Source organism: Macaca nemestrina, chromosome 7 (assembly GCF_043159975.1).
Source record: "Macaca nemestrina isolate mMacNem1 chromosome 7, mMacNem.hap1, whole genome shotgun sequence".
NCBI lineage: Eukaryota > Metazoa > Chordata > Mammalia > Primates > Cercopithecidae > Macaca > Macaca nemestrina.
The window spans coordinates 158,299,690-158,321,757 of record NC_092131.1 but is presented as its reverse complement, the minus strand read 5'-3'; the positions used below and the strand labels follow the sequence as shown (position 1 = coordinate 158,321,757).

General features: G+C 43.6%; 1 protein-coding gene and 1 non-coding gene across 2 annotated transcripts; both read right to left on the bottom strand.

Annotated features, from left to right (window-relative positions):
* Positions 1–142: 142 nt before the first annotated feature.
* LOC105491403 (cation channel sperm-associated protein 2-like) lies at positions 143–21,915 on the bottom strand. The gene is given in 14 exon segments (XM_071066963.1): positions 143–1,461; positions 2,230–2,278; positions 3,728–3,892; positions 4,245–4,462; positions 6,899–6,955; positions 7,278–7,377; positions 7,592–7,770; positions 10,790–10,914; positions 11,524–11,679; positions 12,200–12,372; positions 19,565–19,633; positions 19,808–19,981; positions 20,748–20,894; positions 21,761–21,915. Coding segments are annotated over 12 exon segments (1,593 nt in total). The 5' UTR covers positions 20,893–20,894; positions 21,761–21,915; the 3' UTR covers positions 143–1,461; positions 2,230–2,246.
* LOC112428739 (U6 spliceosomal RNA) lies at positions 9,527–9,631 on the bottom strand. The gene has a single exon (XR_003020790.2). It is a non-coding gene; the product is annotated as a U6 spliceosomal RNA (small nuclear RNA).
* Positions 21,916–22,068: the final 153 nt, after the last annotated feature.

Here is a 22,068-nt window from a genome sequence, read left to right as displayed (position 1 = left end):
CCGGGCGCGGTGGCTCAAGCCTGTCATCCCAGCACTTTGGGAGGCCAAGACGGGCGGATCACGAGGTCAGGAGATCGAGACCATCCTGGCTAACATGGTGAAACCCCGTCTCTACTAAAAAATACAAAAAACTAGCCGGGCGAGGTGGCGGGCGCCTGTAGTCCCAGCTACTCGGGAGGCTGAGGCAGGAGAATGGCAGGAACCCGGGAGGCGGAGCTTGCAGTGAGCTGAGATCCGGCCACTGCACTCCAGCCTGGGCGAGAGAGCGAGACTCTGTCTCAAAAAAAAAAAAAAAAAATTGTTGAATTTTTACATCTATATATACCTGTGTAACCACCATGCAGATCAAGATATGGAACATATCTACAGCACTCCAGAGGCTTCATGCTTCCTCCCCATCAGTATCTTCACTCCAAGAATAACCATGATTGTGACCCAAAGCTCAAACATTTTGTTCATTGACTGAGAAAGGAGTCACTGGCTCTCTTCCCCTGGATATGGGTAAATAGGTATGCAAGCCTAGGCGCTTCAGAAAATTATCTGGCTACCCAAGTGAAGCCAGTCTGAGAATAACAAGAACACGTGGAGGAGAGCGCAGATAGCAAAATTCCAGAGAAACAAAACCACAGATCTAACAACAGTGAATTTTTACATTAAATCAATCCTGAAGCTATACTACCTATGAACTTCCCAGTCTCCAGTAAGCTATTTTGTTGTTTAAATGGCTTCAACTGATTTTTTTCTCAACTCGGAATTTTTAACCTGAGTTAGAACCTTAGCTCTACCTCTTACTTGGTATATGCTCTTGGGCAAGTTACTTAACTTACTTAATTTCTTTAGGCCTTAGTTTTCTGATCTCTAAAAATAGGAGGCTATCTTCCATCTAAGATTATTCTATGAAATATACATACTCTATATACAGTATATACATACTAAATATATAAATATCCTCATACATGTTAAACACTCAATAAGTGATACAATTTTTAATTATAAACATGTCTAAAGACTTAAGTCTTCTAACAATGGAATGGGATCCCTTCTACATAATGAATACCAAATAACTAGAAACATTAAGCATTACCTGGATAATCCTCCTTTCATGATGTTCTAAAAGGTGTTCCTGCTTTAGTGGGAGACAGATTAACTCTGAAATCCCTTCTAACACTAAAAACCTGTACAACACTTACTGATTTGAACACTGCCCCGAGCAATGGCAAAATGAAATAGAGACTTTTGGTCCAGTAACAGGTAAAAATAATATCCAATTAAAGTTAATGGTTCACAAGAGAAGCAACATGAGTAAAACAGGCAATGGAAACAACACTTCTCAATTAGTTAAACTAACAGTTCTGAAGATCTCCTTACTCCACAGAGAGGCCTTTACCTATGCATCAGAGAGGGAGAAGGTAAAATTAGGACCATAATCAGGCAGTAGAGGTTGCAGGAAGGGTGGAAGCTATAATGATAAAGTCAAGAAATCAATCGGATTCAGGAGCTGTGGAAAGGGTAGAAAGCTAAGGAACACAGTCTCCACTGGCATCTGAACTAACTTGTTTTGTTCTTTTTTAGAGACAGGGTCTTGCTATGTTGCCCAGGCTGGAATGCAGTGGTATGATCCTAACTTGCTGCAGCCTCGAACTCCCAGACTCAAACAATCCTGCCTCAGTTCATAGCTGGGACTAGAGGCACACATCACCACACTCAGCTTGAACTAACTCTTTTTCTCGACCTTATGCCTTTCAATATCCCTTATTTCACAGACAGACTACTGAGCAGCTACTAGGAATATCTATTAGACACCTACACACTTTTTTTTTTGAGACGGAGTCTCACTCTGTTGCCCAGGGTGGAGCGCAGTGGCGCGATTTTGGCTCACTGCAACCTCTGCCTCCCAGCTTCAAGTGATTCTCCTGCCTCAGGTTCCCGAGTAGCTGAGATTACAAGCATCTGCCACCACATCCAGCTAAAATTTTTTTTTAACTTTATTTTTTAGTAGGGACAGTGTTTCACCATTTTGGCCAGGCTGGTCTTGAACTCCTGACCTCAGGTGATCCATCCACCTCGGCATCCCAAAGTGCTGGGATCACAGGCGTGAGCCACCACTCGGCCTAGAAACTTATACTTTTTAATTTTAATGAACAGACATTGTTCTATCTGAATGTTTATATTTTCAATTCTCTATTTCCAACAGTTCCCTTTATTATCTTTTGCTGGGCTCAAGGATATTGAAGCCATCCATTGGTTTACTTGTCTTCCAAGTTCATCAGTGCCTGCACTGCAAAGGAAACAGATTGTCAGGCTGGAGAACTAAGAATATTCTACATATATAAATGTTTGGTGAAGACATTGCTTTTCTGGGTTCTAGGTTCCCACAAAAGTCTTTTACTAATCTTTAAGCCTTATGATTCTGTGTACTGTTTGCCATAGACAAGTTTATCAGGATTAAAGAAACCACCTTGCTGCATTTTCCTCCTTTTCACCCTGTCCTCCCTAGAGAATAAGTGGGAAGGCAGGGCTAAGAAGGACTAGCAGGAACAGGATTAAATTTAGGCAACATTTTGAAGTAAGCAAAGCCTGTCTTCCACATCTTGCCCTAAATTCCGTGTTCCAATGTTATAAATTCCTCTTGTTGCCCACCTGTACCCACCACACACAAACACACAGTCCTCCTCTCTAATTTCTTATTTTCACACTGAGTTGATTTCAACTAGGTATGAGGGGAAAAACCCAGATAACACATATTAAATTATAAAAATCCGCCCCTAACTCTTCTGTTTTAGCTTTGTTTTGAGATGGAGTGTTATTCTGTTGCCAGGCTGGAGTTCAGTGGCGTGATCTCCGCTCACTGCAACCTCTGCCTCCCAGGTTCAAGCAATTCTCCTGCCTCAGCCTCCGGAGTAGCTGGAACTACAGGCATGCGCCACAACGCCTGGCTAATTTTTTGTATCTTAGTAGAGATGGGGTCTCACCATGTTGGCCAGGATGATCCTGATCTCCTGACCTCGTGATCTTTCTGCCTCCGCCTCCCAAAGTGCTGGGATTACAGGAGTGAGCCACCATGCCCAGCATTTTTTTTTAACTTTTAGAGGGAAATTTTATTAATTCAAATTAGTCATAGAGTCATGAAATTTAGGAAAAATAACTGAATAGTTCTCAGTTTACATCAGACTCTACTATTTAAATCACGTATTTGTCTTTATATAGGCTGACACTAGAAGGGGCAGATACAAACAGAAGTTTAGAATTCATAAACCTCTTTAGGGAGTTAGGACAGTGAGCACTTGTGGGCCTCCTGCTCATTGTCTGATCCCCATAGCTCTCCAGATTGAGCCTTAGGCCCTGCTGCTCAAGTCTGAAATGCAATCTTCAGAGAGAACAAACATGCAGAAACCGGTGGGCTGCCCAAATCAAGCAAGAGCCTACCTTGTCCTAATTCCCAACAACTGGGATTAGACTTTCTCTTCTTGGGAAATAAGCTCTCATACCTCATAGGATTTGGGCGTCCCGTGCTACAGAAGCAGAGTTTCTAGGTTCTCTCTCAGTTAGGGAAAAGTGGGACACATGCCCAGAATGTGACAAACCAAACCAAGAATTTGCCTATTTTAGGTATAGGCAGAAATTTAGAAGCTGAGATGCCAGAATAGCGGACACCCTCCTCCTCCTCCACAGTTATAAACGCTATATATATATTCCCATGGTCCCCATGACTGCCCTAACTCCATACCTGCAAACTCTTGTAACTTCTTACGCTCCTCTGGGTTATACTGAAGCTTTTCTAGCAACTCAAAATATCGGAAGAGTGAGTCTCTGGGCCAAACACGGTCATCCTGATCCATTTCCAATAGCCCGGGCAGATTTTCATGCACAAGAGTCTCCCAGTCCAAATGACCTGTTGGGAGGAATGCTTCAGAAAAGCATGGCTAGGTTTGTAAAAGTTGGGTAAAAGCTGGTAAATCCTATGGTGTGGGTGGAAAGGTGGGGTGGGAAGAGGTAACAGGAAGCAAGGAGGGAAAGGGTGCATCAGCAAGAAATCACTTTTTACAGTGAGCAAAGAGGGCCACAGCCACACTTACCCAAAGTGAAGAAGGAGGACAGGGGAAATTAGAAGCAAAAAGAAAGTCATTAAGACCAGAAAATTGGAAAGGAGATACAGTAGGAGAGCTCCTGTTAAGAGTAAGATGTCTTATAGAGTAGTCTGAATTCAAATGGAAAAAACTCATTATTATAGTTCTTTGGCTCACCAATAGATTCAGAAAATCTGGATTCAGAAGAGGAAGAATAGGAAGAGGATGTGGAGGAAACAGAGGAGGAAGACTGGTACTCTCTCTTTTTTGACAAGGTCTCTTCTGTTTTTGATGCAGATGTTTTTAAATCCTCTTCAGTGGCACCATAATTAGACTCTACTTCAGACACTTCTGATAAGTCCGAACTTTCCCTTTGTTGATCAGCTCCTCTTGTACTGAAAGGAGAAAATCATGACTTCACAAACATTTACAAGACATGACTAGTCCACTCATTATTCTGGTTCTGGTCCTGGCCACCTCCTAAAGCTGGGGCATAAGACAATGAGAGCCAAAATAGTCCCAAACTCTAAACTCAGGCACTTCCAAACTCAATCATTCATGTGTCATCCTTAACTCTTCTCTTCCCTACCATATCCAGTCCATCAAGAAATCATGCTGACTCTATACCTTCGAAATAAATCTTTTCTCACTAACTCACTGCTACCACTCTGGCCTAAGCTGTCATCATTTCTTGCCTAGGCAGCAGCATAGCCTCCCAACTGATCTCTCTGCTCCTTCCCTTGTTCTTCTACCAACACAGCAAGTAATCCTTCTTAAATGTAAGTCACCTCATGTCACTCCTCTGTTCTGCTTTCCATTTCAAAGTCCCTACAATGGCACCCCTAACCCTACAGGATCATGTCACCATTATCTCTCTGACTTCATTTCCCAGCACTCTTCCCCCTGCTCACTCTACTCCATTCACAATGGCCTCCTTGCTGTTTCTCAAACACACCAAGCATGCTTCCAGCTTAGGACCTTTGCACTAGCTGTTTCATCTGCCTATTAACACTCTTCTTATAGATACCCACATGGTGATCCCCTTACCTCCTTCAAGTCTTTGCTCATATTACCTTTTCAATGAGGTCACCCTGACTACCCTGTTTAAAACTATAACCCATCTGTGGCTGGGCACGGGGGCTCACGCCTGTAATCCTAACACTTTGGGAGGCTGAGGCGGATGGAGTGCCTGAGCTCAGGAGTTTAAGACCAGCCTGAGCAACATGGTGAAACCTCGTCTCTATTATAATACAAAAAAAAAAAAAAGGAAAAATTAGCCTAGCATGCTGGCATGCACCTGTAGTCCCAGCTATTTGGGAGGCTGAGACAGAAGAATCGCTTGCACCTCGGAAGTGAAGGTTGCACTGAGCCAAGATCGTGCCACTGCACTCCAGCCTAGCGACAGAGCAAGACTCTGTCTCAAAACAAAACAAACAAAAACACTACAACACATCTGCAATCCCACTTTCTACTCCCAATCTCCCTTAACCTATTCTACTTTTAATTTTCCCTTAATGCTTATCATATTTTAACATATTAATCTATTTAATATGTTCACTGCTTATTATCTCTTTGCCACTACTAATATGTAAGTTTCATGAAGCAAGCATTATTGTTTATTTTGTTCATTGATACATCCCAAGCACCTACTAAGTATTCAATAATTATTTGTTCTTTATAGTTTTTTGTTTGTTTTTTTGAGACAGGGTCTTGCTCTGTCACCCAGGCTGCAGAGCAGAGGCACAATCACGGCTCACCACAGCCTCAGCCTCCCAGGCTCAAGTGATCCTCCCACCTCAGCCTCCTAAGTAGCTGGGACCACAAGAGCACACCACCACATCCAGCTGATTTTTGTTTGCAGAGGCAGAATTTTGCCACATTGCCTAGGTTAGTCTTGAACTCCTGAGCTCAAGTGATCTACCCACCTCAGTTTTCTAAAATGCTGGTATTACAGGCATGAGCCACCGTGCCCACCCTGCTAAATTTTTGAGATGGGATCTTGCTCTGTTGCCCACGCTGGACTACAGTGGTGCAATCATGTCTCAATGCAGCCTTGAACTTCTGGCTTGAACTTCAAGCAATCCTCTTGCCTTGGCCTCTCACAGTGTTGGGATTACAAGTATAAGCCACCACATCTAGCCAGTAATTATTTGTTAATGAGTGAATGAGTTCATTTTTGCTTCTGCTCTCTTTGTCCACTGCTAAACGCTTAGGGTCTAGAATCATATCTGTTTCATTGAAGGTATGTGTATTAGTGTCCTGTGGCAGCCATAACAAATTACTATCAACTTGGTAGCTTAAAATGACAGAAATATATTCCCTCACAATTCTATTGGCCAGAGTCTGAAATGAAGTTGACAGAGCCATACTCCCTCTGGAGGTTTTGGGGGAGAAGTTCCTTGCGTCTTCTACCTTCTGGCAGCTGCCTGGCATTCCTCAGCTTTCCTTGGCTTGTGGCGGCATTAGCCCCAACCTCTATTTCCATCTTCACATAGCCTTCTCCTATTCTCTGTGTCTTCTCCTCTTTCATCTCTTATAAGTATCCTTGCCAATGGATTTAGGACCTACCCAGATAATCTAGGATGATCTCATTCTAGATTATCCTTAGGATTATCCTTAACTTAGGATCTTTTTCTTTCCAAATAAGGTCACATTCACAGGTTCCAGGGAGTAAGGACATGGACATATTATTTTGGGTGCCACTAGTCAACCTACTACAATATGCAGTTATTAAATGAATGAATTCTCTCTCAAAGCCAATCTTCATCTTTAGTTTTCCACCTTCTCCTCCTTCATGTGTTTCTATTCCAGTTCACATACATACTCCTAACCTGTCATCTATTTTGCTATGGCTTGACCTCAGTGCCTCCCGTGACACGTTTTTTCTCCTGCGAAGCAAATTTAAAAAAAAAAAAAAAATGAGCGAAGACAGTTATATTCAAGCAAAAGTGTGGTAAGAAAAAAAGAGCTCATATCAGAAAGTGAAGAAAACTAACTGGGGAGAACAAATTGTAGTCAAGGGGTGAAAAAAAATGGAGGACTCCCCACAGTGGATGAAGAATCAGGCAATATTCTAGAGCCAGAGAATTCTTATCCTTGGGGGCAAATCTTCTGTCACAAAGGGAAAAGTGGGGTCAAGGAGCAGAAACAAGAAATGAGCTCAGGAAACCCTTGAGAAGGAAAGTTGGGGTTGAAAAGGGAGAAGCAGACCTCTGGATGATCTGCCACTTGAACATGTCAGCTTTGAGCTGAACCTCCTGAAGTGCCATCTCCTCATTCATCTCTTTCCTGATACTCTGAAAGTTAGTAACTGCCCCAAAGGGCCATTAGGAGTTGGGAGATGGTAATGACTAGACCTGGGAAGAGGGCTTGGGTGAGGAGAATCCAAGTGAAATATCCCATCCAGAACCCAAGCCTTCCTGCTACACTAGGTTCTTTATACCCATAAGCCACCAATCCCAGCTTTCAGACTAATTTCTTCCCAACCACCCTTCCCAAACAAGTTTCACCTCCTCTATGCTTACCCATCATGGCTACTATGATACTCCGAAAGATAATGGAGCCAAGCAACAACCAAAGGATGAAGTAGATGCTGCTGAAGATGCGACTGACTTCACGCACCTTCCAGACGTCCTGAAGCAGTGCATACCAATGATCCAAGGTGAAGAGAATGAACACTGTTACCAGGGAATTTGGGAGGTCCCTAAAGAAAAAGGCATGTGAATAGACAGAAACAGAGACCTAAACCTTTCAAAAATGGTACCATTCTTACTTTTAAAGAAACATAACGCATTTCTTTACAGTTTGTTCTGATTTTGGTTCCTTTTGTACCATACTCAGTTTTTAGCTAATCACTCTTTGGTTTGAAGTTGTTTTATTTTATTTATTTATTTATTTATTTATTTATTTATTTATTTATTTATTTTGAGATGGATTCTCGCTCTGTCGCCCAGGCTGGAGTGCAGTGGCCTGATCTCAGCTCGCTGCAAGCTCCACCTCCCGGGTTCACGCCATTCTCCTGCCTCAGCCTCCCGAGTAGCTGGGACTACAGGTGCCCACCACCTTGCCCAGCTAGTTTTTTGTATTTTTTAGTAGAGACGGGGTTTCACCATGTTAGCCAGGATGGTCTCGATCTCCTGACCTTGTGATCCGCCCGTCTCGGCCTCCCAAAGTGCTGAGATTACAGGCTTGAGCCACCGCACCCAGCCTATTTATTTATTTTGAGACGGAGTCTCACTCTGTTGTCCAGGCTGGAGTGCAGTGGCGCGATCTCAGCTCACTGCAACCTCTACTTGCTGGGTTCAAGAAATTCTCCTGTCTCAGTCCCCCAAGTAGCTGGAATTACAGGCAAGCACCACCATGCCCAGCTAATTTGTGTAGTTTTAGTAGAGATGGAGTTTTGTTATGTTGGCCAGGCTGGTCTTGAATTCCTGACCTAAGGTGAGCTGCCAGTCTCAGCCTCCCAAAATGCTAGGATTATAGGCGTGAGCCACCACACCCAGCCTAAATTCTCCTTTATCATGAATAATCTATGACTACCTCTCACTATTCCATTAGTCCTGGGGTATAACAAATACTCAATAAATAGGTATTGACTGAATTTTCAAAGATGAATGAATCACCAACTAGATAGTTTTTTCTTTTTTTCTTTTTTTTTTTTTTTTTTAAGACAGAGTCTTACTTTATCATCCAGGCTAGAGTGGCACAATCTCAGCTCACTTCAACCTCTGACCCCCAGGCTCAAGTGATTATCTCGCCTCAGTCTCCCGAGTAGTCAGGATTACAGGCATGCGCCACCATGCCCAGCTAATTTTCGTATTTTTAGTAGAGATAGGGTTTCACCACGTTGGCCAGGCTGGTCTTGAACTCCTGACCTCAAGTGATCTGTCTGCCTGCCTCGGCCTCCCAAAGTGCTGGGATTACAGGTGTGAGCCACCATGTCTGGCCGTTTTTTCTAATTTTATTCTCCACTGCTCTATGGACTCCACTTAATAGAAAATCACTCGCAAATTTAGCAAAATTTAGCAAAATTAGCAAATTTAGCAAAATAGAAGATAATTCACAAAATTATTCCTATTAGTTTGCTGGTATGAAATGATATGCAGGTAAATGGGCATGTTACATAAATATATGTGATCCTAAATAACGAAATATACAGATTATAAAATTAATAATATTTAAAAATTGCTAAAAAAGTAAAACGTTTCTGGGAAGGTACCTAAATTTTACTTCCTTTCCTTCTAGTCCCCCATACACAATTTATTGAAAACATCAGAGCTTGTATAGGATAAATTCTAGGATTTTCCTAACTCAATACTCTTACAAAACTATCTGTTAGAGTCTAACAGAGTCCTGAGAGTTGACAAGATTGAATTCTAATTCATAAACAGGATTATCTACTCTAAATTCAAGTTGATTTTCTTCTAGAAAACAGATTAGTCGGGTTTTGCTAATATTTAAAAAATATATAACATTTCATAAATTTGTGTGTCATCCTTGCACAAGGGCCATGCTAATATTCTCTATATCGTTCCAATTTTAGTACATGCGCTGCCAAAGTGAGCATTGATTAGTGTTTTCTAGACAGAGACCAGCAATAGGCACGTGCATGTGTAATATGTAGAGATTGGGATAAAACCAGCGATCATATTTGGGAATCACAGTAACATTCATTGATCACTTATAATGTGTTACATACTGTGCTAAGGGCTTATATGCATTACCACATTTATCCCCACACTCTTATGAAATAGCACTGCTATTATTCTCCCCCACCGCCTTTTCTTTTTTTTTGAAACAGAATTTCACTCTTTGTAGCCCAGGATGGAGTGCATTGGCTCGATCTCGGCTCAATGCAACCTCCGCCTCCCATATTCAAGCAATTCTCCTGTCTCAGCCTCCCGAATAGCTGAGATTACAGGTGCCCACCACCACGCCTGGCTAATTTTTGTATTTTTAGTAGAGACAGGGTTTCACCATGTTGGTCAGGCTGATCTTGAGCTCCTGACCTCAGGTGATCCACCTGCCTTGGCTTCTCAAAGTGCTAGGATTACAGGCGTGAGACACCATGCCTGGCCTCCATTTTTCAAAAGAGGTAACTGAGTCACAGAAACCAAGCTTAACCACTGGAGTGTACTGCTATTTAAAGATGCCTGGCCGGGCACGGTGGCTCAAGCCTGTAATCCCAGCACTTTGGGAGGCTGAGACGGGCGGATCACGAGGTCAGGAGATCAAGACCATCCTGGCTAACATGGTGAAACCCCGTCTCTACTAAAAAATACAAAAAAAAACCTAGTCGGGCGAGGTGGTGGGCGCCTGTAGTCCCAGCTACTCGGGAGGCTGAGGCAGGAGAATAGCGTGAACCCGGGAGGCAGAGCTTGCAGTGAGCCGAGATCCGGCCACTGCACTCCAGCCTGGGGCAACAGAGCGAGACTCCGTCTCAAAAACAAAACAAAACAAAACAAAAACAAAAAAGATGCCTGATGACAGTGTGGTTTGAATTTGCAAAACCCAGAATAAACATGGAACTAGCTGCCCTACTCTCAAGATCAGAGCTAAAACCACTCACTATTCTTTTGCTTTCTCTTTCCCTCTCCCTATTGTGTTCTATTTCAGTTTCTTGGAATAGACTGTACTTTTTATATTACTATACTTTGGACAAGCTTCCTGGTCTCTTAGCCAAATTTTTTCCCCTCACCCAGCTGTTCGCCAGCTCTGCTTACAAGAAGAACACATGGTACTCCAGGTCCTGACGAGGTGAAGGGGTATACTCTGGGAAGACGTAGACACCAGTCACAACAAAAATGTAGACGAAGATAAGCAGCAACGTCAAGAGGAAGGTCATGCTCTACAGGCCATAACCTCAAGTCAGACGTGGGCCAAACTAGGCTAATCTCCACCAACAGCCCAGTCAAGGCCACCTGGCAATCCCCCACCAAACCCTCCCTTGCACTCCTGAACCCAGTCATCTCTGAACCATGGCACCTGTCCCCAGCCCCTTCTCATCCAATAACATATCACAAGATGTTTCATTGCCTTCTTTGACCCACCAAGATTTGTTTCATATTCTTTTTTTTTTTTTAGACGGAGTCTCACTCTGTCGCCTAGGCTAGAGTGCAGTGGTGCAGTCTCCACTCACTGCAACCTCTGCCTCCCAGGGTCAAGCAATTCTCCTGCCTCAGCCTCCTGAGTAGCTGGGACTACAGGCACACAGCACCACACCTGGCTAATTTTTTTTTTTTTTTTTTTTTCTGTATTTTTAGTAGAGACCAGGTTTCACCACTTTGGTCAGGCTGGTCTTGAACTCCTGACCTCAGGATCTGTCCCCCTCGGCCTCCCAAAATGCTGGGATTACAGGCATGAGCCACCGTGCCTGGCCGATTTGTTTCATATTCTGTGTTAAGTCCTCATATTTATCTACCTTGCCCCCTGCTTTAGCTTGCAACAGTCAAATCACCTTGAGGGCCCTGACCAGGACCAAAATAATAACTCAAATTTGACGGAATTGTGCAAGGAGTTTGAGAGACCTCAGCACCCGGCAGATCCTCAGAAGCTGAAGCCACACCGATTGGCCTGTTACCCCTACCAATACCACAACCTCGGGAAGCAGGGACTGTGGAAAACACACAGATTATGAGTAAAACACACCCCAAGGCACACTGACACAGTTGCACCTTCTTCATCTCATCCTCTTCATTGTTCCCTGGGCATTATCCCTTGAACAGCATTCTCTGAGAATTGTTTCCTATTCCGCCTTTTTATACTAAGTTGCTTAAACACTGTACTTCAACATGTTCAGATATAAAAAGGGGGATAAATTCATGGTTATTTAATTGGGTTGTCGTGGAGCATAAATGAGGTAATGTAAGGAAAACACTTAAAATAGTGCCTGGCACTTAATAAGTGCTCAGTAACAGGCAGATGTTCTTGTTGGTGTTGACGTTGTGATCTACCTTGCTCCCAATACCAACAACTCCTGCAATGACTGATGTTTAGTTTTAGGGAAAAAAAATCAAAAGAAGGAAGTAAATTTTTGTTTCTTCCTATTATTATGTTAACTTTTCTTGTCCTTTTGATTCACCTAGGCACATTCTTCATCCCACTAAAGGAACCCTCAGGATCTCTATCCTTACCAACATGGTAACAACAAAGTCAAAGACATTCCAGCCACTCTTCCAGAAAAGGGAAAAGTTGGATAGCCACTTACGAAGGATCTCCAGGAAGAAAATAAACAAGATAAACAAAGTTGCCACCTCCAAGGTCAGCTTCAATGGCCATAGTTTGGTATTTGTGGATTCCAGCAATTCTGTGAGGATAGAGCAAAGGAGGAATAAAAGTTAAGGAAGCTGGAAACCGAATGATGGAGAATGATCACACTTAATAAACCACAGTTTTGCCCACTACTGTTCCATTTTTCTTTGAGTTTCTCTTCTTAACATTGTTGCTTCAACCTGTGAAATACAGGGAAGGACAGAATTGACCATAAAACATAGCCACAACTAATCTGTTGATATAGTTATGTCTGCCCAGCTACAAGTCACTTCCTATCCACTGTGGGGGTCACACAGCCACTAAGAGAATACTCTCCTTAATTATCCCTACCTCCAACCCCCCACCCCCATCTACTGCACTGTTATCTCAGTTCCAAAGTTCACAAGAAAACAATGGGTCTTGAGAACAGAATGAAAAGACAGGGCCATGAGATCTGAAGTACTTTATAACGAATGCAGAAACAAGCCAGAATCATTGGGGAATATCGAATTATAACAATAAATCACCTGGTTCTGTTAGCTTCCTTTGAAAACTTTTCCTTTCTTCCCTGTCTAAAATTGGTTTGTTCTGCAAAGCAAATTGAATGCATACTTCCTCTCTAGAACCCTATTATTTACTAATTGCTATTCCTTAATTCATTGCCTTTCTCTTTCAACCTCCTTCATCTCTTTTATATAATTAATGGATGTATGCCATGTTCTAGGAAAAAAAAACACTGATATTAAAATAGGCCTAAGAGCTAAATAGAAATCAACATTGTGGTGCTCTGGCTTTAAAGTCATCCTGATGCTGAACTGGATCCAGACAAAAAGAACAGAGTCATACTTCGATCATCCCTAGAATTTTACAGACGCTGGCCCCTTCTAAAAACCAATGGAGTTATGTTATACTTATTCCTATGCTTGTTTTGAGACGGAGTCTCACTCTGTCACCCAGGCTGGAGGAGTGCAGTGGCATAATTACGGTTCATTGAAGCCTCGATCTTCCGGGCTCAAAGGCCTCTGGGTAACTGGAACCACAGACACATGTCACCATGCCTAGCTAATTTTTTCTTTACATTACTTGTAGAGATGGGGTCTCCCTATGCTGCCCAGGTTGGCCTCAAACTCCTGGGCTCCAGCGATCCTCCCACCTTGGTCTCTCAAAGTGCTGGAGTTATAGGCATGAACCACTGCACCCAGCACTCCTATGCTTATTTAGGCTCTGTGATTCTTCCATAAATTTTCCTTTCTCCCACGTTTCTCTAAGATGGACAATTTTTCACATTTTAACATATATGAAATTGGGATGCTTTTTTTTTTTTTTTTTTTTTTTTTTTTGAGATGGAGTCTCGCTCTGTTGCCAGGCTGGAGTGCAGTGGCGTAATCTCAGCTCACTGCAACCTCCGCCTCCCAGTTCAAGTGATTCTCCTGCCTCAGCCTCCCGAGTAGCTGGGACTACAGGCATGCGCCACCATGCGCAGCTAATTTTTGTATTTTTGGTAGAGACGGGGTTTCACCATGTTGGCCAGGATGGTCTCCATCTCTGCACTTCGTGATCTGCCCGCCTTGGCCTCCCAAAGTAAGGATGCATTTTACAACCAGCGATGTGTCCCAGTTTAATTGGGCATGATTTTTATTTCTTAGTGGTAAATAGTGAATTTCACCATTGATGACAGCTTAGATTCAATAATATACAAAATTTTTTCACTTAATAAATTCTAGCTCTCAGGAACATGGGATTATATAATTAGAAAGAGCTGAGAACCACATTTGTGGCTGGAAAATAGAATGCTATCATTTTTATTCAGTTTTTGCCCTTGCAAAACAGGAACCCAAAGAAAGAAATGAAGTAAAATAAGGCTTTTGTGAAGCAGAAGATAGTTTTAAGTACCTTAAAATAGTTTAAGTAGGGAAGTCCAAATTACAGAGGCAGTAGCACTTTTACTCTCTGGAAAAAGGAATACTTTCATAGAAGCTCAACGAACCCAAGGAAGGTCAGAGGAACGAATAGCAGAAATTGCCTCAGCAGCACAGAATATGCAAAAGTGACTGCCTCCACTCTACATCAAGTAATGTGTCCTCTCTGAAGATGAAAAACAACTTTCTAAAATTCTTGGAATTTTTCAGGCTGCTATAGTAAGGCAAAGGAGTCTTAATGGAAATAGACACCAGGAGCCCAGTGAAGTCTACCCAGGAATCTTAGCCAGTGTAGTGAAGCAGCAGTGAACATCTATGCTTGAATATTCTTCTCAGGGTGACAGACAGTAGTCATTGGATCAAGCAAGTCAGCTAAATATGTAATTCTGCTTTACAGGGTAGAGTTCACCATGAACAGTCATCTATTTCTACTCCCTACTCTAGAAAAACAACAGTAGGTCACCTCACAGAATACCAGGTAAATTCACATTGGTTTCAAGGAGTCCAATATTATAGGTGAGGAGAATAGTATACTGTAACAACAAACTGATATGTAGATTTTGACATTTACACAGTTTTAATATTTTTAGTAATGTTTTGGCCAGTTATATCTATCATGAAGCAAGGAACACTGATGTTGAAACATAATTTCTTTTTTTATTTTGAAATGGATTCTCACTCACTCTGTTGCCCAGCTGTTATCTCGGCTCACTACAGACTCCGCCTCCTGGATTCAAGCGATTCTCCTGCCTCAGCCTCCTGAGAAACTGGGACCATAGGTGCACATCATGATACCCACTGATTCTTGTATTTTTAGTAGAGATGGGGTTTCACCATGTTGGCCAGGTTGGTCTTGAACTCCTGACCTCAAGTGATCCGCAGGACTAGGCCTCCCAAATTGTTGGGATTACAGGTGTGAGCCACACGCCCAGCCAGAAATACAATTTCATGGAGAGCATTAAAAATGATAATTCTGGCCCGGCGTGGTGGCTCATGCCTATAATCCCAGCACTTTGGGAGGCCGAGGCAGGCAGATCACGAAGTCAGGAGATCGAGACCATCCTGGCTAACATGGTGAAACCCCGTCTCTACTAAAAATATAAAAACTTAGCAAGGCATGGTGGCAGGCGCCTGTAGTCCCAGCTACTCGGGAGGCTGTGGCAGGAGAATGGCGTGAACCCGGGGGTGGAGCTTGCAGTGAGCGGAGATTGTACCACTGTACTCCAGCCTGGGAGAGAGAGCAAGACTCCGTCTCAAAAAAACAAACAGAAATACAAAAAAAGAATGATAATTCTGCAAGTTTAATCTCAAGATGATCTTCATCAGATTCTATATGTTCCATTCATTTGACCAAAAACTTTATATAGCACATCAAGCCATCTCTAGGACTTTAAAAGTCAATGTAAAAAATGGTCACCTTCAGGAATATGCCCACCTTTGGGAAAAAATTGTAATGATATTATACTTAGGTTTTATTTTATTTTTGAGACAGGGTCTTGCTCTGTCAACCTGGCTGTAGTGCACTGGTGAGATCATAGCTCACTGCAGCCTCAATCTCCTGGGCTCAAGTGTTCCTTCCACCTCAGCCTCCCAATACACTCAGTTTTTAATTTTAAGCAAGGATTGTCTACACTTGCGATGTGTTATTTTCTGACAAAGGCTTGAAAATGAGTCAAATCTTTTTTTCTTTCTCATTATTTAGAAACAAAATATGAGATTTTAAAAATACGCCAATTGATGCTTAAAGTACAAAACAGAATTACCAATATCCAGCTGTGGAAGTAGATTTTTTAAAGCCCTAACAGTTTAGATCACTTTACGATCTGGAAAAAAAAATTGTAAGCCTAAAAAAAGTCTTAATGTTTATCATATGAATTAGTCTGTTCAAAGAAATCTGTTAATCACAAATCATTTCCCTTTGCAAAATCCCTCCTCCCTCTCTACCACAAGAATAAGCTTAATAAGATAAAATTTCCATGAACTTGACAGGTAATTTCCAGTCTGGCAATCTACTTATCCTCTGGCACCATGATCATGTTGCATATTCAGTTAACAGTTTTACCAAATAGAATGGTTAGTGCTATTCTATTTTGATTTGTCTATTAGATCTAGGGCAGGGGTCCCAAGCCCCAGGCTACTGACTGGTACCAGTCCATGGTCTGTTAGGAACTCGGCCATGCAGCAGGAAGTGAGTGGTGGGTGAGTGAGCATTACCGCCTGAGCTCCATCTCCTGTCAGATCAGCTGCGGCATTTAATTCTCACAGGAGTGCAAGCCCTATTGTGAACTGCATGCGCGTTAGAAGAATCTAATGCCTGATGATCTGAGGGGGAACAGCTTCATCCTGAAATCATCCCTCCTACCCCATCCATGGAAAAACTGTCTTCCAAGAAACCAGTCCCTCATGCCAAAAAGGCTGGGGACCACTGATTTAAGGGAATCCTGTATATTTACTATTATTTACTTCATTCCAAGGCTTAGGACTATAATCCTAGCCATACAAGGCAAATACATGGCAGCAATCATACAATAAAAGGCAATTATAAGTGACTTAGTTCAGAATCTTCAACATTATGAGGAAGAAATAAAACACCTCAAAGTATATAGTATACTGTACTGGGTCAGTGACATCAATTATTGTTGTATATTTAAATATCTTGGACCTCACTACACTAAAGGACTATCTTATTTTTTTGAGACAGGGTATCACTTTGTCACCTAGGCTGGAGTTCAGTTGCACGATGGCTCACTGCAACCTCCGCCTCCCAGGCTCAAGCAATCCTCCCACCTCAGCCTGCTGAGTAGCTGGGACTATAGGCATGTGTCACCATGCCTAGCTAATTTTTGTATTTTTTGTAGAGATGAGGTTTCTCCACATTAGCCAGGCTGGTCTCAAACTCCTGAGCTCAAGCGATCCTCCTGCCTCAGCCTCCCAAAGTGCTGGGATTACAGGCATGAACCACCATGCCTGGGCCCCAGAGATAAACTTGTAGGGGACTTGGACCTAGAGGCAGAGTTCTGAACTGGCTACAGGCACTGGACATTTCTGTTGAGGAAAATATCTATGTGACATAAACAGCCAAGAGCTTCATAACTATGCCCTTCTCTTAAATATTCCCCCTAGGCTGGACGTGGTGACTCATGCCTGTAATCCCAGCACTTTGGGAGGCTGAGGCATGAGGATCTTTTGAGCCCAGGAGATCATGACCAGCCTATGCAACATAGTGAGATCCTGTCTCTACAAAAAAAAAAAAAAAAAAAAAAAATCAACATAATTAGCCTGGTGTAGTGGTACGCACCTGTACTCCAAGCTACTCAGAAGGCTGAGGTGGAAGGATCAATTGAGCCCTGAGGGGCGAGGCTGCAAGGAGCCATGATCACACCACTGCACTCCAACCTAAGCAACAAAATGAGACTCTGCCTCTAAAAAATAAAGTGGGAGACTTCCCCACAAGAGTGAAAATGATACAAATGAGTAGTTCTACTGTCCTTTCATCATTTCTGAGCAGTTTGAGATTATCAACAAATAAGCTCACTGATTTTGCAGACATCCTTATGTTTTGAATAATTTTCATATAATTTATTATTGGTTTAAGAATCATTTCCTTTTAAGTAATTTTTTTTGGCTCAGCTAATATCTTAGTAGTACCTATCTTTTCATACTTTGTGAGCTTTCTTATTTGTACTTAAATAATCTTCTAAATATACTTGTAAAAATGTAAATGTTAGGCCGGGTGCGGTGGCTCACGTCTGTAATCCCAGCACTCTGGGAGGCCGAGGCGGACGGATCACGAGGTCAGAAGATTGAGACCATCTTAACTAACACAGTGAAACCCCGTCTGTGGCCGGGCGCGGTGGCTCAAGCCTGTAATCCCAGTACTTTGGGAGGCCGAGACAGCGGATCATGAGGTCAGGAGATCGAGACCATCCTGGCTAACACGGTGAAACCCCGTCTCTACTAAAAAATACAAAAAAAACTAGCCGGGCGAGGTGGGGGGCCCTGTAGTTCCAGCTACTCGGGAGGCTGAGGCAGGAGAATGGCGTAAACCTGGGAGGCGGAGCTTGCAGTGAGTTGAGATATGGCCACTGCACCCCAGCCTGGGCGACAGAGCCAGACTCCGTCTCAAAAAAAAAAAAGAAAAAAAAAAAAAAAGAAACCCCGTCTGTACTAAAAAATACAAAAAATTAGCTGGGTGTGGTGGCAGGTGCCTGTAGTCCCAGCTACTAGGGAGGCTGAGGCAGAAGAATGGCATGAACCCAGGAGGCGGACCTTGCAGTGAGCTGAGATCACGCCACTGCACTCCAGCCTGGGCAACAGTGCAAGACTCCGTCTCAAAAAAAAAAAAAAAGAAATGTAAATGTTAGATCGTTCACCAATAGGCACCAGTATCTTTAACAGAAAACATTAATTCAAACAAGTGTCAGGCTAAACTCACAACAGAAATAAAAGTGGTCTTCCTAAGTTCAGTTCCTTGTGGATTTGTTACATTACTCCATATTACAGCTAGTTTTATGTGTCTAGATGCTCCGTATCTAGTATACTCTTGAAAGCCCTCCAAATATTAATTTTTTTTTTTTTTTGAGATGGGGTGCAGTGGCATGATTTCAGCTCACTGCAACCTCCGCCTCCCAGGATCAAGTGTTCTCCTGCCTCAGCCTCCTGAGTAGCTGGGATTACAGTTGCCTGCCACCACACCCAGCTAATTTTTTGTATTTTTAGTAGAGATGGGGTTTCGCCATGTTGACCAGGCTGGTCTTGAACTCCTGACCTCAAGTTATCCAACCACCTCGGCCTCACAAAATGCTGAGATTACAGGTGTGAGCTACCGTGCCCAGCCAATATTTCTACATTTTAGCAGTTGTATAAATCCTACTCTAGGAGGCTTTTAATATAATTGTCCTTAATATAAATGTCACAATTCAAATGACATTCAAAGATGTAAAATGATCAATTTAGAAAAAAAAATTATTCCTACCCACTTCCTTTTCCTTTTTTTTTTTTTCTTGAGACAGAGTTGTACTCTGTCGCCCAGGCTGGAATGCAGTGGCATTATCTCCGCTCACTGAAACCTCCGCCTCCTGGGGTGAAGGGATTCTCCTGACTCAGACAAGTCTTGAATAGGTGGGACTACAGGCCGTGCCACCACGCCCGGCTAATTTTTTGTGATTTTTTAGTAGAGACAGGGTTTCACCATGTTGCCAGGCTGGTCTTGAACTCCTGAGCTCAGGCAATCTGCCTGCCTCCGCCTCCCAAAGTGCTAGCTAGGATTACACGTGTGAGCTGTCGTGCCTGGCCTCACTTCCTCTTTCATACAATGTCAGTTCTCACCTATTTCAACCATCAATACGATCTTATGCAAAAAGATCAGGAAGATGATGAAGTTTTTGAAGAGAGGACCTGTTGTCTCTTAAGGAAACGTATAGAGTAGAGTTCTTTCTGATTTATGCAGCTGAAATAATAAGGGTAATAACATAAGCGGTGAGAATGAGAAAATGGAGTTTGGGGAGCAAAAATAAGTCATTAGGCAGATCATCAACAGCCAGGACAAAAATGAGTGATGTGAAAGGATACACTCAAGGACCCATCTGGCCCACAAAGAAAGAGGTGGCCTCTGACTGCAGCGCACATGAAGCTTGCTCAACAGCCTCTGGGCATGTGAAATCCGTCCTATACATTGAGGCTTTATAGAGAAGTGCACTAGCTGGTGTTGATCTCCCAACGTAAGTTTCTTCTGGTGGGAAGGATCTACTACAAAAATTAAAAAGGGATAGTGGATAAAGACAAAGAAAATAGAGCAGGTAGGGTTGGGGGCAGGGATATTGGTCAGATAACGGGTCCCCCTAATGCCTTACTGCTGGTCCTTCTCTTCTCACAGCAACTAAGAATTCTGTTTGGAGTGAGAGAAAATGTACTGCTTATGATCAACACTGTCCATGCCCACAAAAGCAACAGGTTCACAAAGTCTTAAGTGTCTTTGACAGAAACTTTTCCGAATCACCCATGGCTAGTGGCTATCCTAGGCCTAAAAGTGAAAGACATGGATTCTATCTCCTCAGTTTTATTTACAAGCCCTTGATTTATCAAGTTTGGTAAACCAGCAACTAAACCGACCTCCCCAGAATTTTCCACTCTTTTTTTTTTTTTCTTTTTTTTTGAGATGGAGTCTAGCTCTGTCGCCTAGGCTGGAGTGCAGTGGCCGGATCTCACCTCACTGCAAGCTCCGCCTCCCGGGTCTACGCCATTCTCCTGCCTCAGCCTCCCGAGTAGCTGGGACTACAGGCACCCGCCACCTCGCCCGGCTAGTTTTTTGTATTTTTTTAGTAGAGACGGGGTTTCACCGTGTTAGCCAGGCTGGTCTCGATCTCCTGACCTCGTGATCCGCCCGTCTCGGCCTCCCAAAGTGCTGGGATTACAGGCTTGAGCCACCGCGCCCGGCAATTTTCCACTCTTAAATGTAGAGGATGTGCATAGGAGTCTTAAATTTAAATTAGTGAAGAAATAGGCTGCTGACCAAGTAACTCCCTGATAGTGTGCCGCGGCACAGCTTGGCTCAAGCCTTGCAAATGCTCGATGAGAGAGAAAGTATCGATGAGACGTGAACGAATGGCATCAGCTCGGGGCAGCTGCATCTGCCCTTCTTGGTGGTAAGTGGTCATGTCTGCTAAGAAAATGTAAGCATCAAGGGTCATTTCATTCTTGGAGTTGCACCAAGGATCACAGGTTTTCTGTCCCCTCCACCCCACTCTCTTTGCCCTTAAGATTCCTTAATGTACCCACATTTAGGCACTAGGAGCAGTTGGGAAGAACAAACATTGTACTCAGGGTTTTTTTTTTTAAATAAAAGGGGCTAAGAGGCGTAAAGACATTGCGCAGTTGATCAAGTGGTCTGGCATCTTCACTTTGTGACGGCATTTCTAATTAAAAGCTTATTTAAAAAAAAAAAAAAAGTCCGGGCGCGGTGGCTAACGCCTGTAATCCCAGCACTTTGGGAGGACAAGGTGGGCGGATCACGAGGTCAGGAGATCGAGACCATTCTGGTTAACACGGTGAAACCCCGTCTCTACTAAAAATACAAAAAAATAACCTGGCGTGGTGGCGGCCGCCTATAGTCCCAGTTACTCTGAACTACAGGAGGCTGAGGCAGGAGAATGGCGTGAACCCGGGAGGCGGAGCTTGCAGTGAGCCGAGATCGCGCCACTGCACTTCAACCTGGGGTACAGAGCAAGACTCCATCTCAAAAAAAAAAAAAAAAAAAAAAAAAAAAAAAAAAAGGAGCAGCCACAAGGGCAGGGGCCCGGGGCTGGACAAGAATCTGGGCCCCACCTGGGCCTGAGAGAATCGGGCAATGAGGTGGAGTTCGGGGAGGACTTGGCCTGCCCACGAAAGAGAAACCAAGTGAAAAGAAATTGGGCAAAATGCAAAAGCCTGACATTTTGAAAATGGGTCCCGTCCCAGGTGTGTCCACCCCAACACTCCTTCGGGGGCTAGCTCCTTCTCTCCTCCATTATCGCTTCTGGGCCTCACCTCAGCCCAGGTTCTCTTCGCCCACTCAGTCCCGACTTCACGCTTTCGCCTCCAGCTCAGGCGCCCCCTGGGCCCGGCTACCCCTACGCAGGACGAGCTCAGGACCGGCTCCCGGCCTCACTGCGCCCCATTCCCCGCCCCGCCCGACCCCCAGGTTTCGGCTCACCCCGGGACCCGGCCCTAGCCCCTGACCCCTGCCTAGGACCGGGCCCAGCCACGCTCTCCCAGCCATTCGCCGCCTCGGCCCCGCCCCGCACTCCGGCCACTCGGCGGTTACCAGCTGGTCCCGCCCGCCCGACGCAGGCGCC